This window comes from Lepidochelys kempii, chromosome 18 (genome assembly GCF_965140265.1).
Source record: "Lepidochelys kempii isolate rLepKem1 chromosome 18, rLepKem1.hap2, whole genome shotgun sequence".
Lineage (NCBI taxonomy): Eukaryota > Metazoa > Chordata > Testudines > Cheloniidae > Lepidochelys > Lepidochelys kempii.
The window spans coordinates 10749274-10775729 of NC_133273.1; the positions used below are offsets into that span (position 1 = coordinate 10749274).

Here is a 26456-nt window from a genome sequence, read left to right on the forward strand (position 1 = left end):
CTAGACCCACCTTCTCAAGTAATAAAGGTGAAACGGTGAAAGATGTGGAGCCATCAGAAGAGGAGGCGCTGGAAGAAATTAGGACATATCAGCTGGGTAGATCTCACGCCATTGTGGGGCCCTGAGGCATTGGTGCACCTCAGGCCTCCCTGTTCTCTGCCTGCCGCACACAGTAGGTTAGTCTCTTGAAGGCTGTGTAATTTGGTCTTATTCTGGTTGTTGGGTTCAGTGGGTGGGTGCTGGGTGGAACCTGTGATGTTCAGGTCAGATTAGAAGATCTAGGAAGACACTGCAAAGGGACTGGCTGACCCTTGCAGAGAGCTCAGCTGTGAGAGGCTCCAGTTCTTTTACACGTTGGCGTGAATTCAGCCAAGCTCCCACAAAGTGGCCTTTGCTTCTGGCGGGAAGACCCCTAAGAGCGAGGTGCTAACAGGTGTTTCACAGAAAGACAAATAGGCAAATACTCAAGGACCCATTTTTCAGCTGTCATGAAACCTGTGTAACCAGCTGCTCAGCTCCCCCCAGAGCTCTCGCTGGTGGCAAAGCGTCAGCTTGGGTGCCCTAGATGCAGTGAATTTTACTGCCAAACCTCCTAGTCAGACATAGAACCATGGGCCTCCAGCAGGGTGCGAGGCAAAGTGGTGTGTTCTCACGCCCTGGGAGGACACAAACCCGAGAGCGCCTTGCAGCCCGCGGACTGACTGACGCATTAAAACGCAATGGCGCTTCCTTTCCTGTAGAGTTCCCGATAGAGTCCCATGCAAACTGTCCCCGGCACGCTTTGTAGATGCCAACGCAACAGTTGATGCCGGGTGTGAAATGGTTTTGGCACCCCTTACCGGGTGGCTGTGCCCGAACGCCAACAGAAGCTATAGCTGCAGGTCAGCCTGTGTTAGGTGAGCATAATGGTCCCGTGGGACCTTAAAAATCTATTAATTTAGTTCTTACAGCTTTTGCATAGCGACTTATAATCAGAACCTGAGCAACGGGGTGGCACGGGGGGAGGATGTCTTTGCAGCCTGCCTGTGTGCTCTCCTCCCCTCTATACACTATTGTCAGTTTTGTGGCTGCAAAACCTGCAGCCCCACTGAACACCCTTGGCTTTCAAAAGCAGCCTGGAGAGACCTCTAGCCATGGACATCTGGCACTGGAGCCAGGGTGGGAGGCTGGTACAGATCATCCCTCACCCCTGCTGGCTTAGATGAGCTGCTTAATATGGGGCTTGCTGGCTGCTTCTAAAACTTCATGGTATCATCAGGGCTGGATTAACCTTTTCTGGGCCCTGGAGCCTGGACTGTGGCCACGGCTCCCACACTTCACCCCGAGGCCCTGCCCCCACTTGGCCTCTTCCTCCAGAGGCCCGGCCCACCACTCACACAGGGGTAGGGGGCAGAAAGGAGCAAGCAGCAGGTGGGGGCGGAGAGGAACGAGCCAGAGGCGGGTCGTCCGGGGCAGGAGAGGCCAAGTGGGGGAGTGGCCTCAGGGCGGATCGCAGGTGGAGTGGCCATAGTCTGGGCACCAGGGCCTCTACTGGCATCATTGTAAACCCGGTACTGGGTATCATACAGATTGCACCAGCCTGGGCTGCACTGTATCAGGGTGTGGAGGGTGGGGAGAAAATGGGAGGACTGGGTATTAAAACTAACTGTCACCAGCACTAGTAAACCTAGCATGGTCATAGCCAGCATCACCTCCTATTGCTCTCTACTGAATTGTCCCATCTTGGATCCACCCTGCAGAGCACTTCATATCTCCACCTGCTCCTGCCTCTCCTTGGATCTAGTTTCCCACTGCTGTGGCCTCCCAACTCCCTTTTCTCCACAGTTCCTATGCTGGCTCAACCTCTCTCCCGAGTCTCCCTCGCACCCTTCTGTTTCCCTGTGTTGTTTGTGTTTCCCCTTCTGCTTTAGCCCATCTTTCTTCTCCATCTCTTTTTCTAAGGGAGGCAGGTGCCCAACCCACATTGATTTTCCGCTGGTGCCGAGTGACTAATTTCCATTAGGCCTCTCTGAAAATCTTATCCGCAGGAGCAAACGGGGAGGTTTGGCTTGGCAGCTGCGGGGGATTCTTGTGGGCAATTTGCTCATTTCATTACGTTTTAGAAAACATTTCTTAACACGGACGTTTGCCCCATTTCCGCCTTCCCATTCCCCAGGGTCGTGAGCAGGAGAATAAATATAGATGCTGTGATTTAACTATCCAGGACAAATCCACAGCCCACATGGAGATTTTGCTTATCAGGGGGCTGCTGGTATGAAAGTAGGGTTTGGGCTCATGAAAATTTCATCTGGGGCTCCCCAGGGCAACAGCCTCCATGCTGCATCAATGAGTCACGAGCAGGAGGATTAGGGAAGAAGTTTTAGGAATCCATTTACTTAGGAACCCAGATCCAGAATCTAAAATGATCCAGTGAAAAAGCTCTTCTTTGGCAAGAATTCCACTGGGTCAATTTCTAAGGTCAAGCACAGACGCAGACAAGTGAGAGGGAAATGTTCTACTATATCAGCGAGTCCATCACCTAGGGGGCTGCACAGGGTAGTCACCTACCTTGTTCTCTAGCTCAGTGCATCTCGGCCTTTCCTGCACCAGGACCCCAATCCCTTTTAGGGAGCACTAGGGGATCCCTGGCTTTGTCCAGTCCATTTTTAAGTGGCCCCAGTAATGAAGTTTCCATTACTTACCTTGAAGCTGTTACATGATCTAAGATCCACTTGCAGGACAACTGTCCTTATCTTCAGCCTGAGTGTGTATTTTCTGAATTTCTTCCCAGGTCTCCTAGTTATTGTTTCCTGTACCACATGCTGGGTAGCAACATGTGGACTCCATGCTTGTAAAATTAAAACTGCTGACAGAGGTGCTGCAGCCAGCATTCCAGCCTTGTGCACACAGACTAGCTTCCTGGTCCCTCCTTCAAACTTCTCCTGCAACTTGTGCTCCTCCCTCAGAGTTCCATACAGGTTGCTACAGCTCCCCAGAAGGTTAGGCTGCTAATCTATGGGCAAGATGATGTCATAAAAATCAAATCCCACTCTCAAACACACATACAAACTCCCATTGGTTTCAGTGTCTATCTAAGAGCAGAAACTAATCCTAAAACTTCTCTCCATTTTCTAGTCTAGGCTATGGGTCTCAATCTGTGGTTCCCAAACTGGTCTGCAGAGAGCAGCTGGTGATGTGGGAGAAGAGGCATCCATGGGTTTGAGATGTGGGTGTCACTATGAAAAAGCTTATGAGTCACTGGTTTAAGCAGAACCAGGAAAAACCAGTGAACAAAATTGCCTGTTGCAATTCTACACGCTAGGTGGCAGTGTGATTTAATTCTCAATTAAAGGGTCCCGTTATTTTTGCAGGGGTTTCTGTATTGCTATCATAGTGGCTGGCTGTACAATACTGCATGTGCATCTTCTGCACTGTTTCCATTTTAAGGGGTAGTGACCAGAAGTATTTTTGAGTAATATTTGCTGCCAGCAACATAGGGGGGGAAGTATGTTGCTCTTTGCCACTGCAGTGTCACGCTCACTTTCAAACGGAACCTAGGGAGAGTACACAGGTCAGGGGCTACACATGTGTTCACTTGCAACAAAGCTGGTTTCTGCATGCGTTAGACAGCTTGATGCCTGACTCATGCCCAAAAGAAGGCGAATGGGCAGCTTTGCACCTAAACAGCCGCGCTGCTGCTAGGATTTAACTGATGCAGAGAGCCACAGTTTAAGGCCAGAAGGGACCACCAGAGCATCTGACCTGTCTACCACAGGCCACCAACACCACCCCTCACCTGCCCGCTAAACCCAACCAGCTGGAATGAGACCACAATATTACAGCCCATGAGAGACTAGACAGACTCATGGGCCACAGGCAGAGAATAATACCTACATAATAGGAATAATAATAATAAATCCCTTTGCATTTGAAATTCGCCAGCCATCAGCCACACACAGGCATAAGAAATATAGGTTTTATTTTAGTTTAGTTACAAAAAATAATCGGACCCCTGAATGGAAGGAGCTTTTGAAGAAAAAAAACAAAACAACAACTTTTAAATTCATCTGTAAAAACATCTGCTAAAGAAAAGCAGTAAAAGAATGGAAGAAACCAATATAATCTTTTAGCAGATAACCGTATGAAAAATAATAGAGCCTCTAAATCCACCAATGGGTTTCTTCTTAAAATCTTTTACCAGAACACCAGGTTGGTCTACACGCAATCAAGCAATTAACTTTTTCAGGATGAACATGACACTCTGCATTTGCATACCATTGGCATGGATTTTTAAAACACTTTTTCCAGTAAACATCAACACTTAAATGTCAAGTCTTCTGTTCTCACACTTCACTTCCTCATCTGAATGACGACATTAAGGGTTAGTTCGGGCTTTCCATGCTTACAGGCAGGCACAAACCAATTCTACTGGTTTTCATTACAAACACCACTTAGTGCCATGGAGGTTTCTGCGCATTCCAGTTGACCTCATCAGAAATGCAGTTAGAGACATTAGTTATGTGTATGGTTTCATTACAAACCCTGAAAGGACCGAACAACGGTGATTAGAGTTTGTCCCTTTCTTTTAAGGATCACAGTGCATGCAAAAGACATATAAAAGCACTTCTCAGAGAGGTGTTTTTCCAGCCTGAATGTTTATTGGTTGTTAAAGAGCCGTAGCTGTATTCAGCAAGTTTCCCCAGCATGCCTGTGGCTTTCCCCTCACTTTTTGCAGGTGACCAAAATATTTAGGCCTGATACTGAGAAATCCCCTGCGTTCGTTCTCCTACCATGGCTCTTTCTGCACAGGGAACACTGTCTACAAACCAACTCAGGTGACATACACAAGATTATGCCAGCACTAGCTGCATCTTCCAGAACTAGGCTGTGTCCTTTTCCCTAACACCTCAGTACTAAGCGTTTATCAAGAGGGAATGCAGAGAGAGGCAGAGCTTCGTCATGAAATGCAGCACTTGGATCTCAAGTCAGCAATATGCCAAGCAACTTCTGGAGGTGCTGTGAGTCCTTAACTCCCACTGCCATCAAAGGCAGCTCAGGGAACTGTCCAGATTGTAAAAGTTGAGCCCTTAGTGTATGCAACCATTTAGGACCAGTCTGTGGTGCTTAGCATCTCACAGAGAGGCAGGCCCTGCTCAAAATCCACCTTCTCGTTCGCACCCCCTGATGAAGGGAGGTAGCCTTGTCCTCATTGTACGGGCCCAAAAAGTTTCAAGCAACTCATCCAAGGCCACACAGTGAATCAGTGCCAGAGGCAGGATTAGAACTCAGCGTCCCCAGCTCCTCATCCCTCATTCAGTTGACTGACCATGCTGCCTTAATGTGGGCTTTCCCCCAGATGATTTTTGGAACGGTTTCAGCTACGGGCCTTTAAAGTGACTGATTTAAAGCATTAAGTGTAGACTGTTTCCAGAAGACCCCGCGCACTAACAGCTGCCTAAGGCACTTCTGCACAAGCAGGAGATGCTAGTCCAGAGTGCAGTACAATCAATGCCGGGGGCATAGCCACAGTGCTTATCATACGGTTTGGTTTACAAAATGGTTCACAGCTAGAGAACACACACGAGTTCAGAGCACACGGAAAGTTGTTTTCTTTTTTTGTTTTGTTTTGTTTTTTTTAAAAGCAGAGTTACACCCCCACCAATTTGCAGACACACATCGTCACAGAACAGCTAACAGACCAACGGGAAACGGCTCGCCAAGTCTTCACTTGCCATATTTACATTGCAAGACAACAGGATGATAAACAAAACCATCAGCAGCCTGTCCCTGAAGGTGGCCCAACAACTCTGGATTCACAGACAAAAAATGTTCTTTATAAATTGGTCCATTCAACCATCACTTACACAAATCATTCCGGACATTTCCCAGACAGCGGTTTGCTCAGCACCTCCTTGGCACTCTGTACCGTGGAAGTCCTTTCCAGGGCTGCTGCCGCCCCCCGCCCTCCCCGCCAACCTCTGATCATTGCTTGAACGCGGACTGTAGTTCCTTAAAGGCAGCTTTCCTCTGTTTCATCTCCTCCGCCTGCTTTTTCTTCTCCTCCTGCTCGGCTTTGATCTCCTCTTCGAAGCGGCTGGCCTCATTAACAGCTTGGACCTGGAAGTTCAATCGCATTAGGCAAGGGAGTCAGAAGAGCCAACCCCACAAGGCCTTTGGCAGCAGGATTTCTCACAAAGAGCGTGAGCCAAAGCCCAGCAGAGCCCAGGGGAAACTCTCCACTCCCTTCAGTGGGTTGGGGATCAGGCCCTAACAGCGAGGCTTCTAGCCGGCCCTTTGGGCACGACTCATCTACAAGTCGCCATCCAAACTCGTCATGTGTGAACCGGCAGCAGGTGCGAAGCCACGGCACCTTTGCTGTCCCGGCTGTCATTCAGCAGCCTCGCAAGGAAGAGCAGATGCCGCATGCAGCAGCTTTGCAGGCTGCAAGCCAAGCTCTACCCTTGGGGGCAGGCAGCTGCCATTGGCTCACACAGGAAACGCACGACAACGGGTGGTGGTCGGGGTCTGGCTCCAGAGTTGCTTTCTGTAAACCGCAGTGTGACGCACACTGGTTATATAGGACATCTGAACACCGAGCACTATGGTCAGAATCCTCTACCAGGCCCAGAACACCCGTCACCTTGTGATAATGGAACACACCCTCATGTGTTCCCCCTGCCCCCCTCCTAGCTGCACTAAAATGACTTCAAGTTGTATTTTTATCCTTACTTTGGCCTCGAAGAAGCTTTTGGCTCCTTTCACGCCCTCCGTGGAGACGTCGATCTCCGAGAGCCGCGCTAAGGCGTGAAGCCCGCTGTCTTCCTGCAATTCGCCCGCCGCGGCTTTGCGGAAAATCAGGAGAAACTGTCAGAGGGAAGAGGCACAAAACTGCAGTAAGTGGAACTTGGCTGGAGGGCCTAAGAGAATAATCCTGGGAAGAGAGACTTGCTCCCCGCTGTGTTATTTATTACTGACCAAGATCAGGGGCCCACTGCACTCGTCAGATACGTAGGACAGTCTCCGCCCTGAAGAACATACACAATCTCCACCACCGAAGAGGAGAAGGAAAAGCTGAAGTGACTTTCCCAAGGTGTCCCAAGCCAGCAGTGGCAGAGCTGGGAGACACCAAGTTTCCTCAGTCTTGGTCCAGTGTCTTGCCCACTGGACCTGGCCTGATACAAAATGTTCAGAGTCAGTTGTATCAAGCATGAGAGGGCGAGTCAGGAGACTGCCGTGTAACCAGGAAAGGCGGGAAGCTGACAGGTTAGACACTGAAAATTAGGTCACTGGGCCAGCATCACCATCTTATTTAGCGACTGTAGGACCAAACACCATGAATATTCATCTTGTGAATGATACTGAGCTGTATCACATGTCTGCTGCACATCTGCTCACGAGTATTTTAAGGGCAAGTGCTGAGATAACTGCATAGAGCAAGCAAGCATGAATGCCAGCCGCTCAGGGTTGCATGCAGATATGTCCCTCACAGAGAACGAAGGCGCTGGCGACAGCCTGGACAGTGCATAAAACAGGAAGATATAATCCCCTGAGTGCATTATTTTGCCTTGCTGCTGAAGTCTCACTTCTCTTTTCAGAAGGGGATTTCATTCGATCTGCAGAGGCTTCGTTACGACGCCCCAAGAGCGGAGTGCTTTTGCACGGATGCTGTTTAAGGAGGCAAGCAGCCCGTCTCCCACAGGAAGCATGTTTAGAGCGATGCCATCCCAGGGACTCTGTGCAGTCAGTGTAACTCACTGGAAATCTCCCACAAGGAAGGAAGACTTTTAAATGCAAGGGGCTGCGTGTCCGCATGAGTGTCCTACACTGGGGGTGAGGTTCAATGCTGGAGAGACCTAGAGATCTGCAGGAATGCAACAACCTAAACACGACTGCCCCATTAGACTTACCCTTGTTCATATAGCACGGTAGGAGTGCTTCGCGGCTAGAAGAATATATTAATGCCTGCCAGCTTACAATCTAACAGACATAGCGATCCTCCTCTGGGTGGGGCATCAAGAGGGGAAGACATTCTGGGGAAAGCAGGTTTAACCATTTCTTATATTATCCTAGACAAGCTCCAGAGCAGAGATGGGTGCCAGCAGGATGCTAGGCCAGAGTGTCGAGAGGGGGTCTGAACCGAGGACAGCGAGGACGTGAGAGGCAAAGGGGGAAGGAGGATTTTGTAGGCGAGATGGACAGCAGAGGCAAAGGCATAAGTGGAGGGAGAGAAGGAGGGACACAGAAGCATCAAGGCAATAGCAGAATTAGGGATGTAAATATCAGCTAAAAAGTTAACCAGTTAAAATTATATTGTTTAACTGGTTAACCGAGGTTGCTCTGGCCGGCCTGGCAGGGGTCCCTCCTGCCAGCCCGACCCGGCATAGCTGGGGTCCTCTGGCCGGCATGGGACCGCCGTGGTTAACAGGTAAGGCCAGTTAAGGGTAAACCTAATGCTTACTGGTTAACCTTTTACATCCCTAAGCAGAATGTGGGGCCAAGCGGGGAGACCACAGAAGCGGAGGCGGCAGCACTGATGGGGAGGAACGTGCAGCAGATGACACCGGGGAAGGACGTTACGCCATTATGACGTTTCATCTATTTTAAGTAGAAGGGACCATCGTCTTCCAGCCTGACCTGCACAACGCAGGCCCCAGACCTCACCCTGTGATCCCTGCAGCAAGCCCAGCACCCTGTCAGCTAGCGCAGATCTTTTAGCCTTGATTTAAAGTCTATGTGATGGAGAATCCACCACACCCATAGGTAAGATGCTCCAATGGTTTGTTGCCCTCACTGATTTAAAAAAAAAAAAAGCACCTTATTTCTAGTCTGAATTTGTTTAGCTCCAATCTCTAGCGACCGTTCTGCCATTGTCTATTAGACTGACAAGCCCACTGTGAAAAATCTCTTGCCTTGTAGGTACTTCTAAAGCCATGATCAAGTCAGCCCTTAACGCTTTGGTTGTTAAGCTAAAGAGACTGAGCTCCCTGAGCCTCTCTCCATCAGGCAAGTTTTCCAGACCTCAAATTTCAGCAGAAGGATTCTTGAAGGGGGGAGATGACAGCTCAGAGTGAGAGGGGACCGGCTGCATGGAGGAAGCACTCGCAGTTTTGATTTAAACCCAGTACAGATATTTGCGGGGAATCCAGCCCCATTAGCAGTGACCCTGTTTGCCCTTCCATTGTCCAGGGGGAATTTCTTGCCAAAAAGACATGGCGTGGGGCGTGTTAATTTCTCATCCAACCGAATAAGGAGTGGCTGAGCACTTGTAGACCTGCAGAATCAGGTTAATTGTGTGTGGTCTCCTGGGAACTGTCTTATTTAAGCGCGTGATGGACAGGGAATGGGGAGGGGCACAGGGCTGCGTTACGACTCTTTTCCAGTCCCCAGACTCACATTAACAACACTGGTTTTGCCAAAAGTAGTAGGTGAAGCAAAAAGTGCATCACAGAGTAACAGAACCAGACGCTCTCCATCCTATCTCCCTATCAGTCATTCGCAGCCCTGTGCCAACTCCCCCCCTTCCCTGCTTCATCTCCCCTCGAAGAGACACTGGGCCTGGGGCCAGACTGCCTCCTGGTCCTCTGACAGAGCTAACGTGTAATGGGGACAATTCACACTCCAGATGATGCAGGAAGAGGGTGAGCCAAGATCTGGACCAACGGCTGCCACAGGGGACTCCGAAAATGGCACAAGCATCGCTCAGACAGGAGGTACAGAGTCACGGCTCCGCACAGAGGCAGCTGGAACCCTGGTGCCCAGAGATCTTTTCAAAGGTGGGAAGGAGGGAGAGGCCTTTATCAATTGCTTGAGAAGCAGCCCACTCCTTCCTGTAGCAAACTCCTAGAGCGCACATTGACACTTACCCCCTCCCCTCTAGTGACTGGGCACTCAGCCTTTATACGCCGTCCCCAAGTGCCAAACCCGCCCACGTTGCGCAAGACAAATTCCAGTATAACCTGACCTCACCAGTGTCATGGAAGCTTTGCAGATCCCGAAGAAATCAGAGTCAGAAAAGCCCCTGGATTAGTGAAATGCTGGTGATTTAAAAACACGGGAGCTGAAAAAATAAAGAGCCACAAATTTGGCAGGTGACTGAAGCCAGTGGGACTGGTCCGAGGCTTAAAGATAGGCACGTGCTTAATTATCTTGCTGGATCAGGGCCGAAGGGAGAGATCACGCAAGCCCCACGCTGCCAGCCACAGTAACACAAAGATGCTACAGCTGTGCAAGGTGGGAACCTCAATCACAGCCCAGCGTTGTGGCCTCCAGGTTGAAGTTGCCAGCTGTAAAACCGCCCGAATGCAGTTTAGCTGGCATTTAAGCACAAGCTTCTCCCCAGGGCACAGTTGCTATAGACATTTATATGGGGCGCATGTTGAATTCTCCTGCCTTCGACTGGGAGGCCATTCCCTTAGGGCTATGGCAGGAGAAACAGGCTGGTGGATCTGGAAACTGACTCAACCCACCCTGACTCCAAACTGACCCAGATCTAGCCCTCTAAAGCATTTCTAACACACCCATCACCATACTATCTACATCCTTCTACAGGAGCCTACAGACACATCAGAAGAGCTTTTAGCCAGCTACTTTCTAGGGCAAAAGGCAGTCTGGCTGAACGTGCACAGCATAGATATTCAGTGGTGGAAGGCTCGGAGACACATGCAGCGTGATTAGCTATACACCGTAACCGAGGGCACAAAGATCACTGGGGAGCAGGTGAAGGAGCAGTTGTCCTGCCCTGGCAGAGAAGAGAAACATCTAAAAGTCTCGGTATCCCCGGAGAGGAGCAGGTGCTTCCATGGATCGGGCACACAAACCAGGATGGGCACACTGTCCTGGCGCACTCACTCTGATACTGCTCACTAGAGAAGGCCTTACCTCCCGGAAGCTAAGCTTGCCATCAAAATCTTCGTCTACTTCTTTGATCATATTTTTCAGCCCAAGGTGCGTTTGTGATGCTCCTAGTTTTTCCATCATTAGCTTCAATTCCATCAGATCAATGAAGCCATCTTTCCCCGCGTCATACCTAGGAGACAGAAACAATAACTACAGAGACCAGCTTCCCTTCAGAAGTTGCTAATTCAGATCCCGTGAATTTGCCTCTATGTTATCAGCACTTTTCTAGAAGGCCCTGTCCTATCGCTCCCCATCAGTGCTGCCTTTGCAAACCCACCTGTACCATCTCTCTATGCCGTGGATTCATCAAATACCATGGAGTCAGTGGAACTCAGGGACTTCAGTATCAAATGATCAGGCCTCTCCCAGTTGAGCTAAAATGTTAGCTTAGCTAAAATCTTAGCTGTGAGCAATAGCAAGCTGTCATCCTCTGTGGGCAGCAGCTACTCAAGGGAGACATGATCACACATGATGGGTGAAATTTACCCTCCTCTCCCCCAGGGCCATGCAGCAAAGCGTCAGGAGGGACATATATAACATACTAAGAGTGAAATCCATCTCTGTACAGGAGACCAGCAGAGTGATGCAAGGAGATAGTACTGACCCTCTGTATTATACATGCACCCCCTGATGCTTGACTACAGCCGCTCCTGAACGGCTAGTTCTCAATCAAAAAAGAAACATAATTCCACAAAGCATCATTCCAGCTGGCAGAGAGTGAATCGAAGACCTTTGCCTAGAGCCCCTGGCATGGGATTGAACTACACACCCAGTAAATGCAATCCCTTTCCAGCTCAGGACCCTGAAGCTCTAACTTTCAATTCCCTCTCCAGCAACATAACACACAGACTGTAAAAAGAGCTACAGTTAGTGACATTCAGATCCAGCTTAGGAAGCTGATCTACTGCCCAATGGTACAATTTCCCCACTGTACAAAAGCCGACCAGGTGAATACCACAACAGGAAGTTCATAGTCCATAATAAAATAAGTTCTTAAAATAATGGATCTGCTTTTGTCTCTTAATGGCCTACCATCATGCATTATGCAGCCTGTTGACACTGAGTGCAGAGTTATGGTATAGCTCAGCCCCTTCATTGTACTTAGTGGGCGAGTCTGTTTGCTTTCCAGCCTCCAACCCTGGCAATAGCTGGAGCTTATCACAATATCCACAAGCAATGCCATGCTAAAGACAAAGACCAGACTCTGTGTGGGTGTGGAAAGAGCATAGGGACATGCCAACCTGAATGGGGCAAGGCAGGAAGCAAGAGCAGGAAGCATTTCGACATTGCATTACTGATTGTACAGAGTGCAATGGCTTGCAAACAGACAAGGACAAAGCAAACAAAGGAGGAAATTACAGGGTTGGTTGTGGGCTTTTTTGCACCATTAAAATATTTCTTCTACTTATTGTTCCAAAAATTGTACAGGGGGCATAAACAACACCAGAACTTACTACGGCAGTTGCTCTGATAAGAATCGGGGCACCCCTAGAAAGTGAGCAGAAGTTCGGGTAATGGGCCATCACTTCCTTCAGTGGAGATTCCAAGGCCACAAGGGACCACTGATCATCTAGTCTGACCTTCCATATAGCACAGGCCTGGGCACTGCCCCACGATAATTCCTAGAGCAGAGCTTTTAGAAAAACATCCAATCGTGATTTTAAAATGGTCGGTGATGGAGAATCCACTATGAGCCTTGGTTAATTATCCTCACTGTCAAAAATGTACGCCTTATTTCCCGTCTGAATTTGTCTCGCTTCCACTTCCAGCCATGGGATCATGAGTTAACCCTTTCTCTGCTTGATTTAAGAGCCCATTATTAAATATTTGCTCCCCATGTAGAGATTTATAGACTGTGATCAAGTCACCTTTTTAACCTTCTCTTTGTTAAACTGAACAGATTTAGCTAACTAGATGGAATGGTGGCACTTTGGCAGTCTCAGTACACTCAGTACACTCTGCATCAAGCACTAGCTCTTAAACGGCTTGGGGGAAGAGAGGGAGAGAGACTTGGCACAAGCCTCCAGGCCTGGCAGCTGAGCTGTGAATATCAGACGTGCAGAGCCCTGCTGTAGAAAGTCGTCTTACAGATCTCCAGCTGGTGGCTTCAGCCCGGTTATAGACACATCTTTAGGGAGCTTGGCTGCTGCACTCCAAGTTGAGTACTCTCAGGAGCAGGAATTTTGTTTCCCACTCTGAAGAGGAGATGGCGCATTCAGGTATGAAATTAGCTACCGGGATGGGAGGAGAAGCAATTAAGAGTCTGCACGTTCTAGGAAAGCCTCTCCACCCGCTTAGCGTGCAGATGATCTGCCTGGTGAGCTGTCTAAAACCTTCCTGTTAAAAGAAATGAATAGTGGAAACCACACACTTCCCCAGAGGCTTATGATATTGTGAGGTTTTAGATGAAGATCTGGTTCCTCTAAAGTCTCCCAGGTCAATGACTCAACATGTATTTAAAAATAGTAGCCAGAATGTAGATAGCCAGGATGTGGCTGGAAGCACCTAGTATTGAAACTCATCACCAGGCATGTACCAATGGACCTCAAAACACCCTCAGACTCTTCTCTTAATTTCGTCTCTGGCTAGGAATTCTCTGTCACTAAGGAGTGCATAAAGAGACATGAAGTTTTATCATCCTCAGATGCAGCCCCCAATTCACACTGTAAGAGCTCTGTGGCTACAATTATTAGTATCGGTGTTGCTTATGATCCACTGTGTCCTGGCCCAGGGGTTCCCCATAAGGACGTCAATATCCCACTATAATAATAGTCAAGGTTCATCGTGAACATGCCCCATAAATCCCATCACAGAACATGTTTGTGCTGAACGTTTATAGCAAGCATTAAGATGAGCCAGGCCGTGCTTTGGTGGCTTACTCAAGATGGCTTTGGGTGTGTTTCCACACCGGAGGCATGTGCGAGACCACTAAAGGCACCCGAGAGTGTCTTTTTATAGCATCTAGTTTTACTTTTGGCTTAAATGAGATTGGTTTGCAATGGTATTCAAGCCCTCCAGGACACATCCAAGTGCTCCATTTGCTCATCACTCTCGGGGCTTAGAATACACTTGCACTAAGCATTAACAACCCCACTAAAGGGCTCCCTGCGGGGGGGGAGTGGATGCTTTTGGAATGATACTTTGTGTTACTGCTGAAATTAACACGCCAGATGCTTTTCTCCCCAGTGAAGCGTGCACCACTTCAGCTAAAGAATTTGTTGCAGTACAAGAGGAGCTTTTCCAGGTAAATCTTGCCACCGCTACCAAGCATGGAAGATTGGTTTGAGACCTGTGCCTTGATAATCCCCCTTCAGCCTAGGCCAACCTACTTTTGAAGTGGAATCACAGCTGTACATGTGCTTTGAGTTGAGTGGATTTAATTTGCTTCATCATTATCTGACGACACCCTACACCTCTTTGCTTAAGTCCTACATGGTAAAATGTGCACATGCTATAGGAGGTTCAGTGCTTGCTTTACTCGGCATATACGAGATTTCCAATGAAGTGATCACGCTAAATCCATTCAAAAATACTAAATTAGAAAACATAGTGCTCCAGAGGCAGATTCAATATAGGACTGGTGTGTGCATCAAGACGAATGTAGCTATGCACATCTGTTAAGGAAGGAGGAAAACACATCCACTTCAGTTGTTGAATCATTATAAACTCTGAAGGGAAGTTTAAAATCTAAATAAGACTAAGCACTAAGCAACAGGACTGAACCCAGAGACTGATGTATAATATAATGGGGTGGAATAAATAACCTAAACATTCTTATTTACCATTCTTCTTTCTGCCATGATGTCCAGACACTGGAATGCTGTGCTGAAACAAAGGATTTCTGCTAATATACGTGTCTATGTTGACACAAGAGACGTGTATCTTAAGGCACAGAGTAGCTCTGCACTGGTTTTCAAACCAGGAGAGATGGCCACAGGATCAGTGTTTTAACAATGACTTCATTTCTATTGAGCAATGAGAACTGGTGAATCAGCTAACCTGATAGACACTGGTAGTGAAAGTAACAATTACGCTGATACGCCATTTACCTGCTCTATTAAGATTGGTTTAGAACAAGGTTGCTGTTCTTTAATGAATCAGAATCGTTTGTCCATAAACTAGAAGGTTCTTCTGATTAGGGTGAAGTCTTCATACCTACTCTTATCAGTGAAATCATTGTCGGGCAGCCAACAATTGCAGAAGTCACAGATGGAAACGACCCATTAGAACATGAGGGCCCTCTCCCTGAAAATGCTAGATTAATCTGGCAGACTGTCTAGGAAAGCAGATTCAAGTCATATCCATACTTAAAAATTTCATAAGGACATCTAGTGAGTTTGTTTGAAGACCCTGACGTTTTTTGTCCCTAGAATACACCTGCTGAAGTTCCCTGACTTCCCTAAAGTATCACAGAAGATTAGGGTTGGAAGAGATCTCAGGAGGTCATCTCGTCCAACCCCCTGCTCAAAACAGGAACACCACCAATTAATCATCCCAGCCAGGGCTTTGTCAAGCTGGGCCTTAAAAACCTTTTAGGATGGAGATTTCACCACCTCCCTAGGGAACCCATTCCAGTGCTTCACCACTCTCCTAGTGAAATAGTGTTTCCCAATATCCAACCTAGACCTCCTCCACTGCAACTTGGGACCATTACTCCTTGTTCTGTCATCTGCCAAAACTGAGAACAGCCAAGCTCCATCCTCTTTGGAACCCCCCTTCAGGTAGTTGAAGGCTGCTATCAAATCCCCCATCACTCTTCTCTTCTGCACACTAAATAACCCCAGTTCCCCCAGCCCCTCCTCTTAAGTCATTAACACATCCCAGACACATTACGCTAAACACCCGGTGTCTGACAGAGTAGATGCCAGCAACATCCAGCAAGAATTACTTCATCTTCTTGAGCTGACTTGTTCAGAAAGACGATTTATATGTTTGATCTGGATGATCCCTGCACCTAGCACAGTTCTCCATCAGCAGTTCTTTTAGTTACTTTATTCATTGTTCATCTTCAAAGTCCTTTGCAGACATCCTCCCAACACCCTTCTGAAACAGGCAGATATTCTTACAGGTTTATAGATGGGGAGAAGCCCGTGGTCAGAAAGCTGAGCTCAGAAGTCAGGAATTCCTGGCTCACCATTAGAGTTGGTAATTCAACAATCTGGAGTGGGTAGCCCTGATTTCAGAAGTTCTGAACTCCCCTAATCCAGCTGAATGGCAGCCCCAATTAGCCCCACTTGCTTCAATATGGTACAAAGGGTTGGGTTTGTAGAACTAGCAGGTCAACATCTTGTCTACAAAAATGAAGCTGGAACAGTGGCGGATTTAGAGTTAGTGGGGCCCTGTGCGCAGCTTCATTTTCGGGGCCCCCCCCTCGGGACCCAGCCAAGAAAAAGTACATTCTCTCTTATCTCCCTCCTCCGTTTTTCATTCTTTTTTTTCTTCATCCTCCTCCTATATTATAAGTAATGGGAAGTAAATGAAAATAAAGTGAGCTACCTTGATTGGGGCAGGGGGTTGGGGTGCAGGAGGAGGACAAGGGGGCAGCGTTTACCTTGGGTGGCATGGCTCCCAAAGCAACCGACACCCCCCGCCTCCGTCAGAGACTCCTAGGCGGGGGGAAGGGCAGGGGGGTCTCTGTGTGCCGCTGCCCGCAGGCATTGCCGCCGCAGTTCCCAGCCAATGGGAGCTGCAGAGTCGGTGCTCGGGGTGGGGGCAGCGTGCAGAAACCACCTCCCCCCCCCCCACACCCAATGGCTGCAGGGACATGCCGGCTGCTTCCAGGAGCAAAGCGGCGCTGAAGGAGGGAGGTAGAGCGGGCAGGGAGCTGCCTTAGCCCTGCTGCTGGCATGTCTCTGCATGCCCCTGGAGGGGAGGGGGAGCAATGGGTCTCTGTTCATTGCCTGGGGCAGGGGCAGCATTTGGAGCTGACTCTCTCCCCCCCCCCCCCCACGAGGGGCGCGCAGAGACGTGCCAGCCGCCAGCCACTTCCGGGAGCAGTGTGGGGCCACCGGCCACGGCATGCAGGCAGCCTGCCAGCCTGAGCCCTGCTGTGCCACCCGCCGGGACTCGGGGCAAGTTGTCAGATATTTGTCCTGCATTTTGGGAGCCCCCCCATCATTGGGGGCCCCGTGCCACCCCTCGGTTTGTTTCATGGTGAATCTGCTCCTGAGCCGGAAGACCTATCAGGGGGTGGAGGTGGGGAAAGAGTTTAATCTTCCAGTTTGCCAGGGTCGGAAACAACCCTTGCACAGTATTGGAAAAATGGAGCCCGCTACTTCCCGGGGCTACACACCGCTCTCCGTAAGACACGGGGCGTCAGGAAGCATCCCTTAAATCTCTGCATGGTCCCTCAGCCAAAAGGAGCCTTTCTGGCACTCCTCCAGGGATTAATAGAGCAAAGGCCTTGGATCAGGGTAATTTCCAGTCCTGAAAGCGAGATCTGAAAACGCTCCAGGCAATTCTCATAATTGTGCTTCGGAGTTTGGAGGTGGAAAGTCTCAGCTGGGCCTTGTCTGATCCTCTGTGAGCAGTGACCTGCTTTTGAGTCCCGGCTGCCAGCGGGGGGCAGTTCGCGATACCCGACACCCACGCTCCTAGCCAAAGTTGAGAGCTACCCTACAGCACAAATGAAGGCTTGGTCATTTTCCACCTTTATCGGGAGCTAGCGCTGTGAGTAACTGGTGGTGGGCCAAGGTTCCAGACTGCCTTCCATTAAGTATCTTGCCTGCAGGACATTCATCCAGCCCCAGCTTGTGCCGTCTGCTGCCAGAGGACAATGTTCCCCACACTGAGCAGAAGAGAGGAGAATGTGGGGCTGCCCCGACAGCCGTCTCTCTGTTCCACTCATTACGGACATCGTAGTATAACTCACGACTTCACCACTTGTGCGCGCCACACTCTCTCCCCTGCACGGGAAGGCCCGAAGATCCCAGTGGCGTGTCTCCAGCCTCTCTGGCTGTCCTGGAGTGAAATCGGACCCACGAAACACAGACCCAGGGACAGGTCCCCACCCCCAAGGAACCTGCCAATTGTGTTGGCTCCAGCGGCAACAGGCGTCAGGCTTCTCCTCTGCAGGGCGCTGAACAGAACCATTTGATTCCTCTGTTCAGAATTCCTTGACGCAGGCCCCTAGAGAATTAGTGATCCACATGGCTGGGATTCTCGAGCTGCTGCAGGGACTCATGCGTTGGAGAGGTGGACACAGCGAAGAGATTCCCAGACAGACACGCATCCCTTGGCTTCGCTCCTCCAAGAATGCCAAAAGGGCCGGGCCAGGCCCACCTGGCTGGGAGGGGTCAGTCTCACCCTCCCCTCCCTGCCACAGTAGCTCCAGCTAGGATCAGCTGGAGAGCAGTACCTTGGGGCCACCTCAGCTGCTGACTCTGATCCTAGTGTTAAGAACCCAGCAGGGAAACTGGGTTCTTAGATGTGGGCCAGTCAGCGCCCCCACTGCCCTTAGAGTTCAGGGGCAGAGGAATTTCTCGGTGCTGTCCAGCTGCAGGAATCCGGCACTTCACCACCATCAGCAAAGCACAGGCGATCCTGAAAACATGCCCAGGCCCACCTGATCATTTCCTTTCTTCCAGCAGGAAAATCCACAGATCTGTCCCACCTTGTTAGTTACCGCAAGCAAGACTCTCTTCCCTCTGGAGGAGGGGGGAGAAGTTGTGTTTAGGCTCTGCCACAAGCAGTCACTGTAATCGCAGCTTGAGGAGCTAGAGCTGGGTCCGAATAAGGCATGTTTGAAGCTATCATGCGAGGGGAGCAGAGGTTCTCCACAGTGCAGAGCCTAAACCTGCGCCGGCCTGTGACTCAGGGGTGCAGTTTGCTTTTGGAGCAGCAATGGTTCCTCTCACTCCCCATGGTCTGTGGGCCTTCCTACTATATTAGGAGAAAGGACGGTCTCCTGGAAGCCTGGGTACATTTGGTTGAACGTGTAGCTGATGACAAAGCCAGTTTGGGAGGCGGAAAAAAAGCTTCTCTCTAGACTGGGTTCTCTCCAAACTGCAACAAATGCAGCTCCAATTCAGTGGCTAGTACATTGGCTGCCTTGAATTAGGCACCTGCCCCTCTTTTCCCCTTCCTTAAGTTATTCTAGGGATCCATTTTAACTTCAGTGTGATAGCCTGGGCTATAAAGCAAAATCTCCCTTCTTGCTAGCATGACTCATGCTTTGCGTGCCAGGGCTGGTAGCCGCTCTCTTGCTGAAAATCCCGCCGCCCTGTATGTAACTCAGTCCTTCCTCTTCCCCAAATCAGTGGGGTCAATTCAGTGCAGCATTTCAACAAAGCCTCTGTCTGGATAACATTAAATACACCCTGTGGATGAATTATTGCAGTGTTGCAAATTCCCTCAGCTTCCTAACTTGGAAAGGGGGATTACCTCTCCTGGAGACAGGCTTTAATTGTGCCCCTAATCTCTGGCTAAGTGGTAAATGACCCCATTATTAGCAACCTCAAAAGAAACATCATTAGAGCATTTCTGTGTCAGAAGGGTCAGTCAATGGCTCCTTCAAATTCTTTGCTAGCAAGCTCTTCCTGCTTGTGTTACTTAGTCTTCCCCAGTTCTTTGCCTCATTAAACAGGACCGTCCCAGGAACCCTTCATAATTTAAAACAGCCATGTTTACCAGTTTGGCGCCAACAGATCGAATAAGGATTTGACCAGGCAAAGAGGACAAGGACGAACTATGTTGAAACCAGGCTCCTAGCTAGAGACAGCATGTCCTTGCCCTGGTTTAACCCCATCCACACCGGGTTATCTTCACTGGCACCAACCAAGCACGATTTTTAGAATTCGGGATGTAAAGCCTGTGTAAATGGAATCTGGAAGATGCCAAGATTCTAGAATCTTGGAAGTAACGGGGCTGCAATCAGAGGTGCTGGATAGGAGGCGATGGACCGTTTCTTTCTCTGAGGAAGAAGTATCCCCCAATCTGCCAACTCCTTTCAGGAAGAGAGCATGGCACAGAATTCAGCAACATTTTGTCTGACATTATATATTATACCGTAGGAAAACAAGTACTGATTAGATCTCTACCACAGCTGCTTCAGGGAAGACAGACGACTAAATATGTGACTGACCTATACTACAGAAGCAGATGACTGTATTTCCTGTGTCTTTCTAAGCCTCTGGTTCTATGGTCTCCTTATACAGACACTTAATTGCTGTAGCAGAGAGAAACACGCACACAAAAGACTGCAGAAAGCAGTGAGCTCATTTCAAACTAAGTGTAAAGGTATTTGAAACTTACAGAACTAAACGTAAGTATGTTGATAGCAACGTGGCCTTTTGAACAGGAGCTAATAAATACAGAACCAAAAATACACCCCACAACTCAGAAGAAAGCCAATGGGGTAGAAGAGGAACAACCTGCAAACATATACTGGAGGAGAAAAGCAGAACTAGAAAAAACAGCATGAAAGGAAGAGAAGTAAAACCTCTAAAGCCGGAACAAGCTAACACAGCTTTGGAGGTGGACTGACTTAAATCTTTACCTATGTGGTTCTGGTGACTAGGAAGGAGAAATAATTTAAGGCTAACTTTTGTTTTTCTTTAAAAGGTTAGGGGAGAAGCAGAACTTAACAAAGGGATATTCATGGGCAGAGCACTACTTCTGCAACCTTTTCATTTTACAAGATGTTTTAATTGTTGCTTTCCCTTCTGGACATCTACAGAAATGCCTCACACTGACTTAGGAAGTGGGGGATGAAGTCAGGGTCCCTTAGGTTCTGTTACACACACAACCGGGCTTTGCAAGCTCTGCTACAGGCCAGCACAGCTACACTACAAGAGATTAAAAAGTAGCAATTTGCTGAATTCAATGCGACACATAAGCCACTGTCTGAGGGACTGATCGAAAGACCAAGGAAGTCAACGAGACACTTCCCATTGACTTTGACAAGCTCTGAATCACACCTCGTGTTAATACCCTGAAAGGGAAGCAGGAGGAGGGCGAGAGAATGAGAAACGGTCCGTTCAGTAGGTTTTAAAAATGAAGAACAAGGGAGAGCACACAGAGGCAGATTACAAAGCCGCTAATAACAAAATGTCTGGGTAATGCTGGATCTCAGGACCCAGACCAGTAACCCTTACTCACACGAACTATCCCAGGGACTATGAAAAGTGAGCTCTGGAAACCTTAGTACAAATACACATTTAGAAACTGAATGCCTCATGCTATGATTAATCACTTCCCTATCACCGAGGTGGCCTTGGGCACTGGAGCACCTTGCTCCCTCCTGTTCTCTAACTGTGGCAAATAACAGGTTAGTCTCCTGTGGGCGCTGGTGCTGTGGTTTAGTTTTGGTTGTTAGGTTTAGTGTGAGGGTGCTGGGTGCTGTTGGTGGTTTGTAATATACCAGAGGTCAGACTAGATGATCTGGTTGTCCCTTCTGGTCTTGAACTCTATGACTCTTTGATTCCACTAGGCTCCACGGGGCGAGTATACATCTCAGGCCTCAATGGAGAAAAACTTTCCACAGACCCTCATATTTTACCTACCAAATGTCTGTTAACGCTATCAGAACGGGGGCAGTCTTGTCACTAAAAAAAGGCATCTGTGGCAAAAGAGGAGCAGCAAATTCATCTATACCAATGAGAAAATCTTCAGAGAACAAGTCAGATACAGAGAAATTAACACAAGAATATGACAGGGATTGCCACTGCTCTAGTTTTCATCAATATATAGACAACACAGGCAAATCCAGAAAGTAAGCTGAACTGGTATTCTGGCTACCTGGATTTGCCAGTGGTTTTGGGTAGAATTCTCTAGATTTTGCTAATTATCCAAGTTATGCCAGTGGCCCTGGCTTGATCCATAAGAATGCAATTTGCTTGGCTTTACTTTGCAATCTAGCTTTACAGCTCCCACACAGACTCTCATTCCTCATGCTGCAGCAAAATGCTCGGAAGTGTGTTCAACTAAGTAACGTTAGAACAAATGAGCTGAGTGTGTAGAAACTGCTCACTCTGTAGTTCTGTAATCAGAAGTAGGCGTTAGAGCTGGGCCAGAATATGGCCAGACGCAGCTTTTGGCCAACAATGTGGCATTTCCTCATTTTCAACTGCCACATGCAATGCCTATCCCTGAGCAGTGGGTTGCACTCCAATTTTAAAAGAACAAACACAGGTCAGCACTGGTCCAAAATTAAGATCTCTGTAGCCAGAAAAAATTTAAGTTTCAGGGGAAACAGATTAACAATCCCCAAACAAACATTCCAAAACAATGCAGCAGAATAATGCCAGTGCAAAGTATCTGGAAGTGAAATTGACTCGGAACTTACCATAAAAACAAAAGCAGAACTAGTCCATTTTTAATGTCCCAGCAGAAAAACATTTTAAAAAAAAGGCCCATCATAGTGAAAAGTAACTTATTCAAACAAAGCGTTTCCAGTATAATTTCAGATTTTGTAAACATGAGGAAACGTGTTGTTTTCCAATAGCATCTCCCTTAGTTCCATCACTGCATTTATTTTAAATCAGTGTCAGAGTTTAAAGCCAGAAGGGACCATTAGATCATCTCGTCTGACCTTCTGTATATCACAGGCCATTAAAATTCACCTACTTACTCCTGTATGGAGCTCAATTAAGAGTCTATGGACCATTGCCCTGAAGATCCTTATGTTTTTTTAGTGCAGCCTTTCTAGTTAACACACTCAAACTCTCTAAATATTTGTTCCTAGACTGATTTAGCTAAACACTGTTTAAATAATTGGCTAACAACATATGTCATGTCTCAGCTGGATGCTAATTTAAAATAGCAGCTGAGCAGGAAAGGTCAGGATTTAAAGAGCAATGACAGGCCCTTATATTGATGGTAGTAACATACACAGAGCAGCATCCTTTCCACCGATTTCATCCCTGTTCCTACCCCTATCGAAGCCAACAATAAAACTCCCAGCAGTGGTGCAAGAATGGGCCCTCAAAGCATTACACAACTGACCAGGCGCATTATGGGATTTTCCCACTTTGCTTTGAAGCATTTGGTGCTCGCCAGTGCCAGAGGCAGGATACCAGACTACATGGCCCATTAATGTGATCTGTATTCCCGGAATTTTAACTTGTTACACTGAGAAGGTAATGTCTGTACATCAAGCTATAGATCAACCGATTTTTACAGAGGAGATCCAGTCTATTTTACTTATTAATGTTGCAGCTTGTAACTTAACCCACAGCCTGCAGAATTCTTATGTTTCCAGAAGATCAAAACTTACGTTTCTTTTCAGTTTCCATGAGAAATTTCTACAACTCTAAGGTTTCTTCCCTGATAGTTGCCGTTAGCGACTACTGATAACTTATTTGAAGCAAGCTAGTACAGTAATTGTCAGAGCGCGAGCCTCAGGAGGGACTGAATGGAGAGCAACCAAAAAGAGGAATACAGCAGAAATTAATAGAGCAGGAAGTGTTGCTCTGATGTGTGAAATTTATTGCCATGTCAGGTTTTTCTAAAGTTGCCTTCTTTTCTGTTAACTCTACGGAAAAGAGCAATGTCTGCAAAGCCATAATGCCACAGGCCCGGCTTGGTTAGTTGGGAAGAGATGGAAGGATTTTCTTGTTAAATCCAAAACAAGAGCAAGTCACCTCCAATTCTGGAAGTGGAACTTGCAACACACACACACGACAAAAAAAGGAACAAGATTCCCTAAACTATAACTATTACAAAAGCAGCACTGGGTATTATCTCAGCATGCAGCAGAAACGCTAATCACCCTCACACCACTAAGCTTTCTTGTGCAGGATCAACTTCTTCTATAGAGGTCTGGAGGCTTCACACCCGTTGCCAGACTCGCTTAAAAGGAGGGGGGAGTTTGTGCAGAGATCTTTTCCCTCTTCTATCCACAGGCACACTGCACACCCTGCTTTAAATCAAAAGCCCAGCCTCTCTAATGCAGCTAAGTCTGGCAGTCTTTTGGGGGAGGAAAGGGGGAATTGCTCATGCTCCTAATGTAACCATTCCTACTCCCTCCAGCGTCACATGGCTGAGAGTGGCATCTCTAAGCCTGCCAGAAGCAAGCTGAACTACACCCCACTTGTGCATAGGTCAGTGATGCCCTGAGGGGCAGAGGAGTGTCTCAGGGGCAATTCTCCCCCCAAGACAGAGGTCAGTGATGCCCCCGGGGCAGGCGATGAGGATGGGGAAGCGGTTGGGTTTGCTCCTCAGGAGGGGAAGGAAAGGGGCTGGAGTCCCCCAACCAGAGAGACAGGTATCTCTGCCCAGAGGAAGGAGGCTGGGGAGGAGGATCTCCATCATCTCCCCCCCGGCACTCAGTGGTTGCAAGTGGCTCCATCCACGCCCTGTCGTGTGTGGTTAGGGGGTGGGGTGGGGTCTCCCCTTCTCCCCCGGACTTTACGGGGGGGGGGGGTCGCTTTCCCGGTCCCCAGCACCGGCTGCCGGGGTGGGGAGCGGCTCAATTCCCTGGTTCTCCTCTCCCCGGGCACCAGCCTCACGGCCGCCGGGGAGCTCCCTGCCCCGCCCCGGGCGCCCCCCGGGCACCCCCGGCCCCGGGCACCCCCCGCGCCCCCGGGCCCTCACTGCTCCAGCCTGCACGGCCGCCGGGGAGCTCCCTGCCCCGCCCCGGGCGCCCCCCGGGCACCCCGGGCACCCCCCGGGCACTCACTGCTCCAGCCTGCACGGCCGCCGGGGAGCTCCCTGCCCCGCCCCGGGCGCCCCCCGGGCACCCCCGGCCCCGGCACCCCCCGGGCACTCACTGCTCCAGCCTGCACGGCCGCCGGGGAGCTCCCTGCCCCGCCCCGGGCGCCCCCCGGGGACCCCCCGGCACCCCCCGGGCACTCACTGCTCCAGCCTGCACGGCCGCCGGGGAGCTCCCTGCCCCGCCCCGGGCGCCCCCCGGGCACCCCCGGCCCCGGGCACCCCCCGGGCACTCACTGCCGGAAGAGACGCTCCATGTCGCGGATCTGCCGGCGGGAGAACTCGCGGAACTCGGTGTAGGGGTTAAAGACCTTGCGGCCGCCGCCGGGCGAGAGCTCCCCGCCGCCCTGGCTCAGCTCCGTGCGCCGCTGCAGCCTGGCGCTCAGCTCATCGCCCGCGCCGCCGCCCAGGGGCTCCGGGCCGTCGGGCTCGGGCGCGGCCGCCTCCCCGTTCTGCCCCTCGGGCCCCCCGCCGCCGCCGCCGCCGCCGCCCTCGCCCTCCTCCAGCTGCAGCCGGCGGCTCAGCTTGCTGGCCAGCTCGTCCGTGGCCATGGTGCGCGGCGGCTGGCGCGGCCGAGACTCTGCAGCAGCAGCGGGGACGGGCCCAGAGGAGGAGCCGGCGCCGCCCACCCGCCGCCACTGACTGACAGCGGGGCCAGGCGCGGGGCGGGACACGGGGGCGGCACGGGACAGGCAGACAGGTGAGGTCGGTGCACGGTGCAGGACAGACAGACAGGAGGCTCAGGCTGGACAGGACAGGGGCTGGGACACAGGATAGACAGACAGGTGAGGTCGGTGCACAGTGCAGGACAGACAGACAGGAAGGTCAGACTGGACAGGACATGGCTGGGGCACAGGACAGACAGACAGGTGAGGTCGGTGCACAGTGCAGGACAGACAGACAGGAAGGTCAGACTGGACAGGACATGGCTGGGGCACAGGACAGACAGACAGGTGAGGTCGGTGCACAGTGCAGGACAGACAGACAGGAGAGTCAGGCTGGACAGGACAGGAGCTGGGACACAGGACAGACAGACAGGTGAGATCGGTGCAGGACAGACAGACAGGAAGGTCAGGCTAGACAGGACAGGGGCTGAGGCACAGGTCAGACAGACAGGTGAGGCTGGTGCACAGTGCAGGACAGACAGACTCAGGCTGGTGCCCAGCACAGGCCAGCCCCAGGGGCTGCAGCAGGACACACACCAACAGGGGAGGCTAATAGGCTGCCCCTCTTCCTGACACACCCCCAGTCCAAGTGCCACCTCCTAAAGAGAGAGAGTTTCCTTCTGGAACAAACTTTAGCAACCAGCGCAATTCTCTCGACCCCCTCCTATGCCCTGCACCCCCAGCTGTTTCATTTCCTTGGGAAGCAGTTCTTGGTGTGCTAGTCTTTTACACTCCCACGCTCTAGTCCAGGAGTTGTTAAACTGTCTCATAAAGTGGCCCACCTCTTAAGGAGATACTGGCCAACACACCCCTTCCCTCCCACTGGTGCTGGCATGAACCATTTTCCCTCCCACTGCCAGAACACCGCTGGCAGCTACTGCGATGGCTGACATGACAAAGTAACAAGGATGGAAACAAGGAGAACACTCAGCACTACTAGACCAGCCAGCTTGCTGCAGTCCATTGAGGGTCTGATGGATGGCTGCTGTTTGGGAACCATGGGTCGAGTAGTTAGCTAGAACCAGGAGACTAGACTCCCGATTCTATTTCTGCCTCTGGCACAAACTTCCTATGGGATCTTGGGCAAGTCACTTAAGGCCAAATTTTTAAAGGTAGTTTAGGCTCCTAACTTCCATTGATTACTTTTGTGAATCTGGGCCCTGGCCCTTAAAGTCTCTGTGCCTGGCCTTTGCTTGTTAAACAGGGACAGACTGAGAGAGAGAGAGAGTGTGTGTGTGTCTCTTTCTCCCCCTTAATTTGTGTTTT

The 26456-nt window shown here is 49.9% G+C and overlaps 1 protein-coding gene across 1 annotated transcript; it reads right to left on the reverse strand.

The window, feature by feature from the left end:
- Positions 1-4722: 4722 nt before the first annotated feature.
- EFHD2 (EF-hand domain family member D2) lies at positions 4723-25124 on the reverse strand. The gene is made up of 4 exons (XM_073317181.1): positions 24763-25124; positions 10858-11005; positions 6709-6843; positions 4723-6096 (listed from the first exon to the last, which is right to left on the reverse strand). The coding sequence occupies exons 1-4, from the start codon at positions 25074-25076 to the stop codon at positions 5962-5964; spliced, it is 732 nt and encodes a 243-aa protein (XP_073173282.1). The 5' UTR covers positions 25077-25124; the 3' UTR covers positions 4723-5961.
- Positions 25125-26456: the final 1332 nt, after the last annotated feature.

Excerpts from the sequence above, each read along its gene's own strand:
- EFHD2 (XM_073317181.1), bottom strand. The coding sequence starts at position 25,076 with ATGGCCACGGACGAGCTGGCCAGCAAGCTGAGCCGCCGGCTGCAGCTG. Across the intron at positions 6,844-10,857 it reads GCAAGCTTAGCTTCCGGGAG|TTTCTCCTGATTTTCCGCAA; the intron begins GTAAGGCCTTCT and ends TCCCTCTGACAG. Across the intron at positions 6,097-6,708 it reads AAAGCTTCTTCGAGGCCAAA|GTCCAAGCTGTTAATGAGGC; the intron begins GTAAGGATAAAA and ends TTGAACTTCCAG.